The 15,905-nt window shown below is 33.0% G+C and overlaps 1 protein-coding gene across 8 annotated transcripts in view; it reads right to left on the bottom strand.

The window, feature by feature from the left end:
* The window catches only part of KANSL1L (KAT8 regulatory NSL complex subunit 1 like), a 153,372-nt gene that overhangs the window by 84,809 nt on the left and 52,658 nt on the right, over window positions 1-15,905 (bottom strand). For 7 of the 8 annotated variants that reach the window (XM_029226001.1, XM_029226004.1, XM_029225999.1 and 4 more), the window contains 2 exons: window positions 6,504-6,701; window positions 1,495-1,616 (listed from right to left, as the gene is read on the bottom strand). In XM_029226001.1, the coding sequence (XP_029081834.1) occupies window positions 1,495-1,616; window positions 6,504-6,701 (320 nt within the window). The remainder of the gene's footprint in view (window positions 1-1,494; window positions 1,617-6,503; window positions 6,702-15,905) is intronic. The other variant, XM_029226007.1, reaches the window with a different exon arrangement.

The following is a 15,905-nucleotide window of genomic DNA, read 5'->3' as shown; positions in this document are numbered from 1 at the left end:
TGAAAATTAGTACACACACACACACACACTCACACACACACACATATATGTATAATAGTGTAATGCCTAGTTAGGTAAATAAAATATTACTTAAAATTGACTTAGCCCAAAATCACAATCTGATGGTGTTTAATGGCTCAACTTGTAATTATGGCTTTCTTAATGAGGAAATGTTCTCATAAATGAAGATATTATAGTTATCCTGTATAACATATGAGAATCTTTCCTTTCAAAGTGAATCATCAGTGTTATAAGGAATGAATATAAAGTTAACAAAAATAAAGCAAAACCAGTAGAATAACTGTTTCCATAATAGAACAATGTAAACATGACCCAGTACAAACAAAACTGTAAAAGTATTAAAAATTAGACTTTCGAAATAATAAATTAGAAATAAAAATAAAATAACAGCATTTTTATTTTAAGACTTAGTTTATATCCACTAGTCTCATTAAGAAGCTGATAGCTACTTCACATAATTTTCACCATGGTATGAATCTTCCTTTCTTGTTTTATTTTTTAATTTAATAATAAATCATATAATTATTAATATAAATATTTCTGATACTAAATTACACTTAGTCCTTTTATGGTACTTAAAGCAAAGAAGCCCTCACTGCAATTTTATTTGAAAAAACAATTAGATGCACACACAAAGTAATATTCTAGTAGCTTTTTAAATTCTAACTGCATCTTTAAAAGGAAAGATTCAAAGAGAAATGTAAGCAAAATAAAGAAAACAAATGTTGTTCCCAAAAGAGGATTCATAATATCTATATTTTTTGCTAACATGATATAATAAATTGCTAAGGATTATAGGAATGATTATATTAATTACATTTAGTAAAAAATTTACCTTATAAAAGCTGAGATACAAAATGACTCATTTTAGGGGAACTTCCCTAGCGGCCCAGTGGGTGAGACTCCCTGCTCCTAACGTAGGGGGTGCGGGTTCGATTCCCTGGTCAGGGAACTAAGATTCCACATGCTGTGCAGCGCGGCCAAAATAAAAACAAAACAAAACAAAAAAACCCCACCAAAATGACTCATTTACAACATGAGTAAAACTTAAGCTGAATTTTATGGATGATATCTACCAATCAATCTTCCATGCCCAAACTATATGTAGGGTCTTTCACTCTTAAAATGTATTGCAAGGGCAGTATGGAGCTGAAGACTATAAAATGTATAAAATGGAAGGTATATTAAATATGGCAGTACTTCTGTAGCAAATGGTATCACTGTTTTTCATTTTTAGAAACATTATAAAAATTTAGAAACTTCCTGGAAAGCTTTATCCCTCATTCTCAGGTTTATAGTTCCCTTAGTTATAAAAGTTTGATGTTATCTAAAAATGTATCCATGATTTATTGATTGTACTCTAATAATGCTTAAGAAGAAAAAAGAAGCTATAATACTTAAAAGATCAAAACAAAATAAAAACAAAATAAGCAAAGCCAAATTTAGAAGCAAAACTATCCCACTGACACCTACCTCCTGGAAATGCCATTAGCCAGACATTTACGGCTACAGGATTTAGAGGAGAGGGGTGATGACATTGGGGACAAGTTGAGAGGGGCAATCAAACTGCTGATGATCTCAGTCAACTGTGCGCTCTGCAAGAAAACAGTAAGTCTTTTACTACTGCTAAGCAAGGAATATGGTTAAATCTCAGACCTTTAGTGCCTATTAAAGTTTAACTTCTCATGAAACAAGTAAATGTTTATGTTTTAGTAAATATTTTACTCTACAAAGACAATTTACACCATTACTGGTTTTTCCATTATTATAAATAAATCTACAAAGTACTCTTTTTTTCCATATCATTTTTTGCTTCAGTTCTTTTGTCTACTCATCCTATCCTCTATAACATTTAAGCTCAGCTGATAGAATCTACATAAATATTTTCTTTGATGCAGCCAAATTAATAATAACAAACTCATAGCTATAATTTATTAAGTGCTCACTATGTGCCAGGTACTATACTAAGCACTAAACATAGAATATTTCTAATCTTTACAACCAACCTGCAAAGTAGATAATATTAGAACTACTGATACTACTATTATTAAAATCAATTACAGATGAGGAAGCTGAAGCAAAGACAGATTAAGCACCTCAATCATGGATTATAAAATTGGTAAGAAATGGAGCTAGGATTCAAACTTAGGCTTGAATCCTATACCATACTGCTTCTCAATATTTTTCCTAATTTGAATATACCAGTTTTTTCAGGTACCCCAAATTTTCATTGACCCTTATCCCAAACTTATATGTAAGATATTTGTAATATACAATAAATATTATATTATTCTCAAAACAGTCACACACAACAATTATAATAAGCATAACCCACATCAATGGAAAACAGTACACTTCTACAAAAGGATAACATTTTTCATTACACATGTAATCCATCGTAGTTCATTGTAGAAAAAAGGGAAAGCATGAAGAGGTTTCAAAAATGAAAAGAAAATAATCTGTAATCATATTTCACAGAGAAAACCATTGCTAATATCTTGGTATATATCCATACCCCAAGAAAAAACTTTTTATTTTGAATATATGTGAGCATGAGTGTATGCACACATGCACACACACATCCTTTTAAGTAAATTATGCTGCATCAATTTTCTAAAATCTGGTTTTCTTACTTAATATAGTGTGACTATATTTTAAAAATATATAGACATATTTCACTGTTTTATTAACTGAAAGATATTCTATTCTAAAATACGAGGGCATATGGAATAATTATTTTGCAACTCTATTTGTATGAAACAAATAACATGCTATTAGAAATGAGACTAGAGAATATGATAGAGCTAAATATAATATTTGAACTCTTCAAAAAGTCTTCCATGAAGAAGACCCTGAAATGTTTTCACCACTTATTTTCTTGAAAAATAATACATATCTAATGACTTTATTTTTTAAATTATTATACATTTTTAGATTAAAGTTAGTTTTCAAAATCACCAATACACTCTTTATCCATCTATCAAGTATTCATTAATTTGGTCATACAAAGAAATTTATAGAGTACACTCTTCTCATTGTTCCACCTCCAAAAATATCTAAAAATCTTCTTAGCCATTGGAGGTCGCTAATCAGTATGTGTGAATAATTGGTCCAGAGTGACAGCATCACAACCAACCTCCAGCTTTACCCTAACAACCACCCCACTCCTGCCCAAGAAAACCTCATATACTTGAGTCCATATTTGGGATAGAAAATTCACGGTAAAAATGAATATAAAAGTAAAATTAGGAGAGGCATAATTTGAACTCTGAAAAAAAAATCAATTTTAAAAGTCAAAACACTTACTAGCTATTTATAATGAAGTTTCTAATGTAAATATACCTGTGTGAAATTTATTTTAAATTATCTGAAGTTCTAAAATAATGTCACCTTTCAATTTATGAACAAAATACATTATCTAATAATGGAAGTATGCATTAATACTATGAATCAATGTTATTTTTTAAAATACATATCAGTCTACAACCCAATAGTGCCTTTATATCTTAACTGCCAACTCTTTAGTTGTTTTTGAGGAACATAAATAAGTTTGGTAAGCAAAACATTCCTCTAACAGTAAATTTAATCAAGTCAAAGGATTACCTGATCTATACTCAAGTTCCACTATGGCAGGCAAACAGTTATATATCAATAGATTATATTTTAAAAAAATATGTGTAATATCAGGCTTGCCACCCCTTCTTCCATTTACTCACCCCTAGACTGTCTTCTTCAATGAGTATTTGAAAACAACTTAATTTTAATTGGCCTATAAAAACATTATTAGCATGTGTTTCAAGAGCACACTACCTGTTCACAGGTAATTTATAAATGACCTCTACAAGTGATTGGTGCTGCCCCTTTCTGCATCCTTTTCCTCTCCATGTCTAGAGCCACTAGTATTCTCACAACTCCTGGTTCCATTCCCTCCCAAAGCCTCTGACACTCCTGTCAGCAATGGGACTTAAAATGAACATGATACCCAAAGCCAACTTCATAGGTGAGCAACCTGTGCAGTAACATGGGGCTGCACTCAGAAGGATCCCATGTTTGGTTAATGTTCTGCTGTCACTGGCTTAAAACTTAAAACTTTTTAACAAAGGGCTGTGTGATTTCATTTTGCCCTGGGCCCAGCAAACTAGCCAGTTCTGATGTGAACTCAGGTCCAACCAAACAAACTGGTGCTACCAAGGAGAAAGAAAAAATACAAGAGGGACTTCCCTGGCGGTCCAGTGGTAAAGAATCCGCCTTACAATGCAGGGGAAATGGGTTCGATCCCTGGTGGGGGAACTAAGATCCCACATGTTGGGGGGTAACTAAGTCCGCGTGCCACAACTACTGAGCTCGTATACCTCAACGAGAGAGCCCACCTGCCACAAGCTACAGAGCCCATGCACTCTGGAGCCCACGGACGACAACTACAGAGCCCATGCACCCTGGAGCCCATGCCCTGCAACTACAGAAAAAAAAAAAACCCGCATGCCGCAACTAGAGAGAAGCCCGAGCACCGCAAGGAAGAGACTGCATGCCACATCGAAAGATCCTGCGTGCCTCAACGAAGACCCTGCAAGCTGCAACTAAGACCCGACACAGCCAAAAAAATAAATTAAATACATAAATAAAATAAATAAATATTAAACAAAAAGAAAGAAAAAAATACAAGAAAACTCTTTCCAAAGGATAAGTAGTGACCTACAGGTAAAAAGAGTCAAAGGTCTACTGATCAAGTGCTCACGTTATTCATGTGAAATAACTAGGATCAAACTGAAAAGGTACTGATCCTAAGGGATGAGGGGAGGGAAAAAAAAAGAGGGAAGAGGAATATAATCAGTATTGATTTAAAACACCACTTATATGGTAAAGTACATTACAGTTTAACACCAGGTAGTTACAAAATAACTTTCTGAATTATAAAATATTCATAATAGTATTTTGACAATGCATTGGAAATTGGAAAATTAAGATAAACTCTAGGCAATTGCAAACTTAACAAATACGGGGTGGGAGAAGTTACTCCACATTCTGACTTATCAGGATTAAGACAGTAGTAATCTGGTACTATATTATTTCACAATGTATGTCAGAAAAAACAACAACTACAACAACAACAACAGAAAAATTAAATGTGGGCAGGGATGAGAATACATATTACCCACTGGAATAATGTAATCATGCAGCTGTGGTCCCAACTGAGTATATTCTGGCAGATTCAATCTGGTTGCAAGTTAACAAACTCTTAGAAAGCCAGGTTTGTTTAAGAGCCACCAAAGTCTACATTAAAATAAATGGCTAATATTTTTTCTATTTCCTTAGTTTTTTGATTAGTCTGCTTACCAAATAAAATATTTGATTTATATTACATTCAGTATTTTAAATGTATCTATGTTTTTGCACATTTACTATTTTGTATATATTAGTATCAACAATCAGCTTTCAAAAAAGTCTTAGTGCTATTTTTTATTAAGTTCACATTGGGCTAATAAATTTACTGTGATTTGCAGTGATGTGTTTTCCTATTCAAGTACAAGTTATGACTCAATTATTCTTATTTTATGTAATGCAGTTGATATTTATTTTTTTATGAAATACCTTCATATTTCTTGTCTATTTCTATACATTTGATATTTTGGCTATTATATATGTAACCTCTTCTTCATTTAAATTTTATAAATAATATGAAATAAATTTTAAATATTAATCTTGCAAAAAATGTTTTGATTTCAAAGGATAAATATAGGACAGAATAATTAAACTTCTGGAGTCATCCATAAGAGGATTTAAATACCAGGAAAAGCTTTGGAGTCAAAGTAATTTATTAGGAGTTTATTAGACTCTCTATTTCCATGATCATTTTTTAACGAAAGAATCTATATTCTAATGTTATCTTTCACTAAAACTTTCTATCAATAAATTAATCAAACACCCCATTCAGATCTATTAAGTGGTACCACTGTTCTTTCCCCATGAGAAAAGTCCAATGATAAGCTATTTTGTTAGAAAACAAGATTTTCCAACCTTAGTATAAATGAGTTATCACCCTATAGCTATGTACCAACACTTTACATATTATATTTATTTATTTAATTTATTTTAATATTTTAAAAATTTATTTATTATTTGGTTGTGTAGGGTCTTAGCTGCAGCTGGCGGGCTTCTTAGTTGTGGCACGTGGGCTCCCCAGTTGTGGCATGCATGTGGGATCTAGTTCCCTGACCAGGGATCAAACCCAGGCCCCCAACATTGGGAGCGTGGAGTCTCAACCACTGTGTCACTGGGGAAGTCCCACATATTATATTTAAATAACTTTAATTATATCAATATTATAATAGAGACTATATATACTAAATATTTTAATTGTATTTAATGTCAAACGGCCAACTTTAATAACCAATATCTTAAGCAGAGACACACGTTTATTTGAAGAGTTTATAAAATCAATTGAATTTTGATGCCACTCACACTTTACTCTTACTTCACATTACCTGTTTTTCTATATTGCGAAGAAGTAGTGTTGGGCTACTTGGTGACATTTCAAAATCTTGCTCTGGTAAAGGATCTTGACTCTCCTGAGGAATCTGGGGATTCCCTGTAGTGTTTAATGAAACAGCTTGGTCTGCGAATTGGATTTGCTTTTTCAAAATGTCTTTTGGAAGTCGACATTCTTCTAGGATCACTATCCCCTAGACAAATAGCAATTAAAGAGTTGCAATGAAAACAAACTGACTGCTAGATCAACTTTAACATTACAATGCTCTCGAACCATGCTTTCTATTATTCCTTGGAAATCAGAAAATAGACATTTGGAAGTACAGTTTAACTGTAAAAAAGTCACTGATTTAAAACATGTGCTAAAATAACGTATATTTGATGGGTTAGGCTTGCAAAATATTGTCATAAATTACATACAAGAAGTTATTTTTCTTATTGGTTTTAGTTATTAGCATTAAAAGCATGATACATTTAGAATAAAGTAAAAGGCTTATATGCAGAATATGAATATTTCTGACTAAAATTTAGAACATTTTCAGATATAACCTTCTGATATTTTGGTCACTAGCTTTTCCACTTGAGTTCTATATTTAAGCACTCCTAATTTCATAAATCAAAATATCAAAGTTACAAACATCCAAACAATAATCTAACTTTATATTAACTCCTTTCAGAGCACCCTAAAGAACCCCAACCCTGTTGCTGCCAGCCAGGGTTGGCAGGACTGCACCACTGAGAAAAAGTACTCTCTAGGCCAAAGTTCTCATTGCTTACAAAGTAGACGAGTTATTAATAAAGACACAGGTTTTCAACCTTGATGGAGTATTTTCTGGAATGTAAGTAACTGGAGAAATGAATAGGGATCTAGCTGCCTCTGTACTCCCTGCCTACCCTTCATACATACACATTCCTCAACTGGCTTGCTGAACTTTCCCCACATTCCCTAGCTTCTTCACTCCAACTGTCCTCACCCTTAATCCCTCAGAAGTAATGAAGACAGGAGAGAAAGGGGGAATAGGATTACACAGATATGATCTTAATGGTTTCACAGTTCTCGTCATAAAATTTCTTCCCTTCCTACCCCTTTTACTACACTTCCCCCTGCAAAGAATAATACATATTATTATTAAATATATGTGTGTGTATATATATATATACATATATATGTATGTATACGTGTGTATATATATATATATATACACACACATACATATATACATACTTTTTTGGGGGCAAAATGTCAATAAGTTCCTATAGGCTAGTTGGAAAGGTATTAAATGCCTAATGTGGCTAAAATATTATATTCTTGGAATGAAAAATAGACTAAAACATTAATATAAGCATAGAGTATTTCAAGATGGGACAAATTAAATAATTGCTGTGGGCTAGCTTATATCATGTATAAGTACTTTACATAGGATGGAAACCACCTATAGATTATATGTTGTATATAAGTAGTCTTAGTTTACACTATAATTTAGAGAATATATCACTTTAGAATTAACATATTCAGATATTGTATTAAACATACATTTTATTATTTTACAGTAATATATTACAAATGATGCTTCGTAAAAGTAACATTTTCTTTTTTACCTATACTTGTAACAGTGCTACGAACTTTTACAAAGATAAAAGGACCCAACTGTTGATCCCATCTCAATGACTGTTTTCATAGAATGCACAAATACGGCTGTCAAGAAATCTGAAGAAATATATTTAAAAGAAGTTTCTGTTTCACTTGATATTTTAAAAATTAAATTAGACTTGACAGACAGTATCATCAATCCAAAAGCTCTTGAAAGTATCTGAAATGTCTACCCAAAATTTGTACAAGTCTCTAGTAGGTTTTTCACAAGTATCTATATACAAAAGAATATAAGTTTTCACTATATTAAATTAATTATAATTCTATTTGGTTTGATTACAGTTTATATTATGGGCCAGGCTTCTGTGAATTACCCTGATTTCATAATCCCTACTTACAATATTGTTTCCATGCAAAAATTGATTCTGAATTTCAAAAAGGTAGTATAAGAATACTACCTTTTTATAAGTAGGAGGCCTGCTATAGTTAATTCATTGAAGAATAATATTTTAAAGATTCAACAGGGGAGACACTCATAGTCAACTTCATAACCTATTTTGTTCTCTTAAACTGTTGCCCTGGACAAAACTCTCACAATGTAAGAATGGCCCATGATTTTTCTCTGCCATAACCGAGAATAGAGAAGAAAGGGAAGAAGATTAAATCCTCTGGAGACACTGCAGAAATAATTCCTCTTCTTAAAAATCAGGAAAAGAATATACATGTGTTGGGTCACCGTGATGTATATTTTACAGTTTTGTTTGTTAATTATAACTAAATTAATCTGAATTCTTTAAAAGATCAGGAAAGTAGTCTAATGATAGATAAAATAAGGTAAATAACAAAGACAAATTTTTTTTAGAAGGATGAGTTGTGTTAACTGAAACAAGTGAAAACCTTAGCATAGATGAAGATGAAAACAAATCAGCTGCTCAGAGAAGACAACTATTCCCAATAATAACACTAGAGAGGTCCCCACCTCCACTCCCAGGGTCCTCATAGAGATGACATAGTGTGAAAAAATAAACAATTGCCTCAGTGAAACAGGAGGTAAGGGGGAAGGGCACAACCTTTAAAAGAATGACATAGACATAGGACATGACAAAAACTGGTTAAAACGAGCTAGGTCCAAGATGGTAGAATATTCGACTTCCAGTGGACCTTGAGCCTCATCATAGCTCTTTTTAATACATTAGCATGCTAAATGACACACCCACCAGCGCCATGACAGTTTTGAGGCCAACCATAAAAGGTCAAAAAGTGGACAGTGGCCCTATTCCTGGAAATCTTCGCCCCTTCCCTGAAATAGTTGGAATAATCCACCCACTCATTAGCCTATGAAATTACCCAGCCCATAAAAACTAACCACGCTGTATTTTGGGGACTCTTGCCTTCTGAGATGGCCCACACTCCGTCTGTGGAGTGTGTTTCTCTCTAAATAAATCCACTTCTTATCTATCACTTTGTCTCTCACTGAATTCTTTCTGCAATGAGATATCAAGAACCTGAGGTTCACTAAGTCCTGAGACCAAGTGTGCTCTCAATTAAAAGATCGTGGATTCAAGCCCCAATCTGGGTTCTGGCCAGGTTTGAGTCCCAGCCCATGGGTTCAAGTCCTAATCTGGGTTCTGGCTGGGTTCGAGTCCCAGCCCGTGGGTTCAAGTCCCAGTCTGGGTTCTGGCTGGGTTTGAGTCCTGGCCAATGGGTTCAAGTCTCATCTGAGGTGCACGGTTTCATCAGCAACATATTTATTATTTATATAAAGTCACCAAAACTAATTTTAAGCAAAAACTTAAATGAAAACTTTAAAACAAACAAAATGTACAATTTAAGATGTGGAAGACCCTGTTATAGGATAACAAAAGAAATCTAAAGGGGAAATCATTTAATATAGGATAGCCAGCCTCTCCAACTAAGAAAAACTATTTTAAATTTTTTTCTGAAAGTGAGAAGAAGCTGTTGTCTCAGTAAAAGCTGGAGCAGAGAAAAAGAGAAATATGGCAGTTGTAGTGTGTTGACAAAGCTGTTGCAAGAACAAGGAAGGGATGTTGCTAATACCTGCTTTCTTCTCTCTAAGAATTTAAGCAAAATTTAGACTACCTGGAGTGTGTCAAAGAAGGGGCAAATGACACATTTTAGGTCATTTGTCCCTTATTTTACACTACTAAAACACTGTATGTTTCCCAACCAGAGACACAAAAGTAGCACTTATTTAAAAAGGCTATTTATAAAAGAGCATCTCAATTTCTTTCCCCTTTCTTTATCTCTAATTTAACTGAGAGGAAAGGTTTCTTTTTTCCTTTCAAGATACATTAAATAAAAAGTTCTGTCTCACTTAAAATGCATTAAACCACTCTTCTCAATTTTTTAATTACAATAATTCAAGAAGGTATTAGAGCAAAAAAGTGTTGTTTTCCCTATTCAATACAATAATAACTCAACTAAACTGCACATAAATAAGCAGTTAAACATCTTGATTAATTTCTAAGAAAGGTAAGCAGAAGGTATCAAAGTAAAGAAATATTGTATTTTGATAGCATAATTATAATGATATCTTCCATAAAATAAACATAATATGACTCTTAAGGGAACAAAGGGCCAGAATCACATCTAGCCGGAACAAAGAAAAAATGTAAGGCTACATAAATTATTGCTGGAAAGATTTATTTCCTTAAAATAATTTATTACAAATATATATTATATAAACATATAATCAAACTTCAAAAAATGTTTAAACAACAAGTATAAAGCATTGCTTAGAACACAGAGAATATTAAAATACCCCTTCTCAAGTCAAAGCAAAATGAACCAGACTGCCTAGATTCAAATATAAAACTTAGTTATCATTTCAACTAGGAACCCACTTTCTTGGAAATTTCCAAATTGCTTTAAACTTGATTTGTTCTTAGAACTCTACTGGCTATAAAAACACTTGTGACGTCTTTCAAAGAAAATCATCAAAGAAAACTATCTGGTGACCTTGAGAAGATTGGGAGATCACTACAACTTAAGGCCCAGGTGAAGACAGTTAAAAAGGAGAAAGAGTAACTGAATAGGAAACTTCCATCAGGAAGCTATTCCTGAACACAGTTGCCTGAAATCCAACAGACAGAATGGGTAAGCCTAAGGCCCTATGTCTATGCTTCTATCCACCTTCCTACAGACATCACCACCAAATTTTACAAAGCATTAAACAATATTCATGACTTCTTAGCTTCCTCTCCCATCCCTGCACAGCTCAAAGTTTCTGTTCCTTTGAATACATACTAATTTGTCATTCCTAAAACAGATCATGTTGTATGCCTTCAAAATTTAAGGAATCCCTTTTCCAGTTCCATAAGTTCATTAAGCAAACTACTATTTACCCTCCAAAGTCATACTGAGGCATCACCTCTTTACTGATGTATTCTCTGACCTGCAAACCCCTAATGACAGAGTGAAACATTCTCTCTATGCCACATCTATATCTTATTAAAAACACATATCATTCCACATATTGTATTATATTGTAATCAACGATATTTACATGCTCTATCTCCCCTACCAGAATATAAACTCATGATAGACAGAATTTAAAATTCACTAATCTTTATGGATGTGCAGACCCTAGGTGGGGTTAGGCTAACTACATGGTTTGAGGACTCTAATTCCCTCCCTTCTCTGCTATTTCGTTTCAGACCAGTCACCATCAACCTTATAATATTATCTCCATTATGTCCACAGTTTCACCATGTAGAATACAGTTTCTCACAAAAACAAAGGTAGAATTTTTTTTGTTTTTAGATTCCACATATAAGTGATATCATATAATATTTGGCTTACTTCACTTAGTATGAGAATCTCTAGGTCCATCCATGTTGCTGCAAATGGCATTTTTTCATTATCATTCATTAAAATGATACAAATGAACTTATATACAAAACAGAAACAGACCCGCAGACATAGAAAACAAACTTATGGTTACCAAAGGTGAAAGAGGGGGAGGGATAAATTAAGAGTTTAGGATTAACATATACATACTACTATATATAAAATAGATAACCAACAAGGACATACTGTATAGCACAGGGAACTATACTGAATATTTTGTAATAACCTATAAGGAAAAAGAATCTGAAAAAACTATATATATATGTATGTATAACTGAATCACTTTGCTGTACACCTGAAGCTAACACATTATAAATCAACTATATTGAATAAAATATATATATGTGTATAAATACACACACACACACACACAGCTCATAAAGCTCAATATCAAACAAATAATCCAATCAAAAAATTGGCAGAAGACTTGAATAGACATTTTCCCAAAGAAGACATAAAGATTGCTAACAGGCACATGAAAAGATGCTCAACATCACTAATTATTAGAGAAATGAAAATCAAAACCACAATGAAATATGACCTCACACCTGTCAGAATGGATACCATCAAAAAGCCTATAAATAACAAATAAGTGTTGGAGAGAATGTGGAAAAAAGGGAGCCCTGGTACACTGTTGGTGGGAATCTAAATTGGTGCAGCCACTGTGGAAAACAGCATGGAGGTTCCTTAAAAGACTAAAAATAGAGTTACCATATGATCCAACAATCACACTCCTGGGTATATATCCATAAAAAGCAAAACCACTAATTTTAAAAGATACATGCACACCAAAGTTCATAGAAGCATTATTTACAATAGCCAAGACATGGATGCAACCCAAGAGCCCATCAACAAACGACTGAATAAAGAAGATGCAGTGTATATATACATATATATATGTATATATGTATATATACACAATGGAATACTACTCAGCCATAAAAAAGAATGAAATATTGCCATTTGCAAAAATGTAGATGAATCTAGAGAATTTATGCTTAGTGAAGTCAAAGACAAATATATATGATAACCCTTATATGTAGAATCTAAAAAATAATACAAATGAATGTATATACAAAACAGAAACAGACTCACAGACATAGAAAACAAACCTATGGTTGCCACAGGGAAGAGGGTGTGGGGAGGGACAGATTCGGGGTATAGGATTAGTAGATACAAACTACTATGCATAAAATAGATAAGCAACAAGGATTTACTATATAACACAGGGAATTATACCCAGTATCTTGTAATAACCTGTAATGGAATATAATCTGCAAAAATACTAAATCACTATGCTATACACCTGAAACTAACACAATACTAAAATCAACTATACTTCAATAAAAAATTGCATTAACAATCAATAAAAGATAGAAAGAAATATTTAGCAATATTTAGATTAAATAGGACTTATGGGATTACATAAGAACTCTTTCTATTGTTACTTCTATGGGAAAATATACTTCAAGTTCCAAGTAAACAGCCTATAATTTGGAGGAAACAATATATGCTTAAGCTAGGAAAATTCCGTGTTAAATTTCCCCTGCTGGGAAATAAAACAGTGTTTATTTCTGTAATCATTTGCTCAATTTTTCCCCCATTAGACTAAACCCTAAAAATATAAGAACTCTGTTGATTTATTCATCACTGTATACCCTAAGCACATATTAGGCACCTAATAACTGTGTGTGAAAGGAAAGAAGGGAAAGAATGAAGGAAAGGTAGAAAACAAGGAAGGAAAGAGAGATGAATAAATTTTATTTTAAAAATTGCTATAATATAATAGCATAGCTTTAATTGCCATTTCTACATCTACATCTTCTTATAAACCTGCCTTCTCCAAATCTCATATTTCTAACTCTATCAGGACATCTCAACATGAACATCTGACAGAACTTGCAAATCAATGTGCGAGAAAGTTAGCTTATTTTTGTCAAATTTCCTATAAAATAAGCACTTTTTGTCCTTTCCTGGAAACAGCAGTTCAATAATTAAGAGGGGGAGATCATGGTGATGTTTACACAACTATATATTTGTCAAAATTCAGCAAATTGTACAGTTAAAAAGGTGTACTCTGAAAACAAGATAAAGAAAGATAAATCCATAATTAAACACGTTAGTTTAAAAAATGTAGAAAATCAAATAAACAAGAAAAATTTTAAGTTACCAGCTAGAAAGGACAGAGTACTTACATAAGGAAAACAATTACATTGATAGTAAACTGCTCATCATTATAAAGAAAACAATGAAATACTATCTTTAAAGGCCTAAGGGAAAATAACTATCAAATCAGAATTCTCTATCAACCTAAAATATCATTGAAGAGTGAGGGTAGTATAAAAGTATTTTGAGACATACAAATACAAAGAGAGTTTAAATGTTCAGAGATTAATATCAGAAAGTACTAAAGAATTTACTTCAGCAAGAAGCAAACCAAGAGAGAAAAGATAAAGTAGCAGATACTGCATACTCTTCCAGTACCCATTTTCCTCTTCTTTTCAAGACTCCAACCCTACCGGAGTTTTAGCTACACATACAACTTCTCAGTGAGACAGTATTACTCAGCTTTCACTCCTACACATGGAGTGTACTCATGCTATACTCATATGGCTAAGTTTGGGCTAATGGAGTATGAAACAAAGTAGTGCAACTTCCAAGTCACATCCAACTTAAAGACAAACTATACCACACTTCTCTTCGCACTTCTCGAGAGCACAAATGAGAAGACTACAACCCTGTCCAACAGTGCAGTCAACACACCTGAGAGTATGTCAAAGAAGCAAGACAGAAGGAACCTGAGTCCCTGAATGACCCTGTTCAACCAAGTTGCTCTACCAGCATGTACTCACTCTTTATTTTTGAAGCATTATGTATCTTTATAAAGCCATTATATTTGTGAGTTATGTTGTTACAGAAGCTTACTCTGTAACCTAATTTTATATACAGAATACAAAAAAACAGTGAGCATATTTTTAATGAAATCTGTTAGAAATGTAATTAATTACTGACTGTAAAATAACTAGATTGAAGCAGATATATATAATGCATAGTTAAATAGCATTAAGATCCATATCTTAAGAAAAAAAAGAATATAAAAGTACTGAGTACTTTTAGTCATTGTTAGAATTATTTGCTCTTAAGGAAGTATGTTACAAACTAGGAGTAATGACAAAGAATAAGACTATAATGTATAGCTTTCAGAAGAGCAGAGAGAGAAGAAAGGAATAAAGCAAGTTCCATCAATCCAACGAAAGACAAGTGAAAAACAAAACACAAAGAGAGGAAAATAAAAGAAAACGAAAATTAAAACTACTCAGAGTGGATTTTAAAAACCTAGCTAGGGCTTCCCTGGTGGCGCAGTGGTTGAGAGTCTGCCTGCCGATGCAGGGGAAACGGGTTCGTGCCCCGGTCTGGGAGGATCTCACATACCACGGAGCGGCTAGGCCCATGAGCCATGGTCACTGAGCCTGCGTGTCTGGAGCCTGTGCTCCGCAAAGGGAGAGGCCACAACAGTGAGAGGCCTGCGTGCCGCAAAAAAAAAAAAAAAAAAAAACCTAGCTAAATCTACCTTATAAAACAAACACCTGGAAGAAAAAAAAAAATTGTATCTACCAAATAGCATTAGTATTTCAAAGTGTAAGAAGCAAAAACTGACAGAATTACTAGGAGAAACTGAAAAATTCAAAATGATGACAAATATTAATAAATATATATCAAATATATATATTAGAATTGAAAGATCTAGATATATGAAGATATAGCAGATGTATACAACAAAGTCAACCAGTTTAATAGAGAATTCTATAATCAACAAATAAAGAATATACATTATTTCTACCACACATTGAGCATTTACAAAATTTGATTAGTATTTTGTCACGAAGAATGGAAACCATACAAGGTAATCAGTTCACAGATTACAATGCACTTAAAT

The sequence above is a fragment of the Monodon monoceros genome, unplaced genomic scaffold, assembly GCF_005190385.1.
Source record: "Monodon monoceros isolate NGI ecotype Baffin Bay Population unplaced genomic scaffold, NGI_Narwhal_1 Super_Scaffold_16, whole genome shotgun sequence".
In the NCBI taxonomy this organism is placed as follows: domain Eukaryota; kingdom Metazoa; phylum Chordata; class Mammalia; order Artiodactyla; family Monodontidae; genus Monodon; species Monodon monoceros.
Note: the sequence above shows the minus strand (reverse complement) of the source record. Positions and strands in the feature narration are given on the sequence as shown.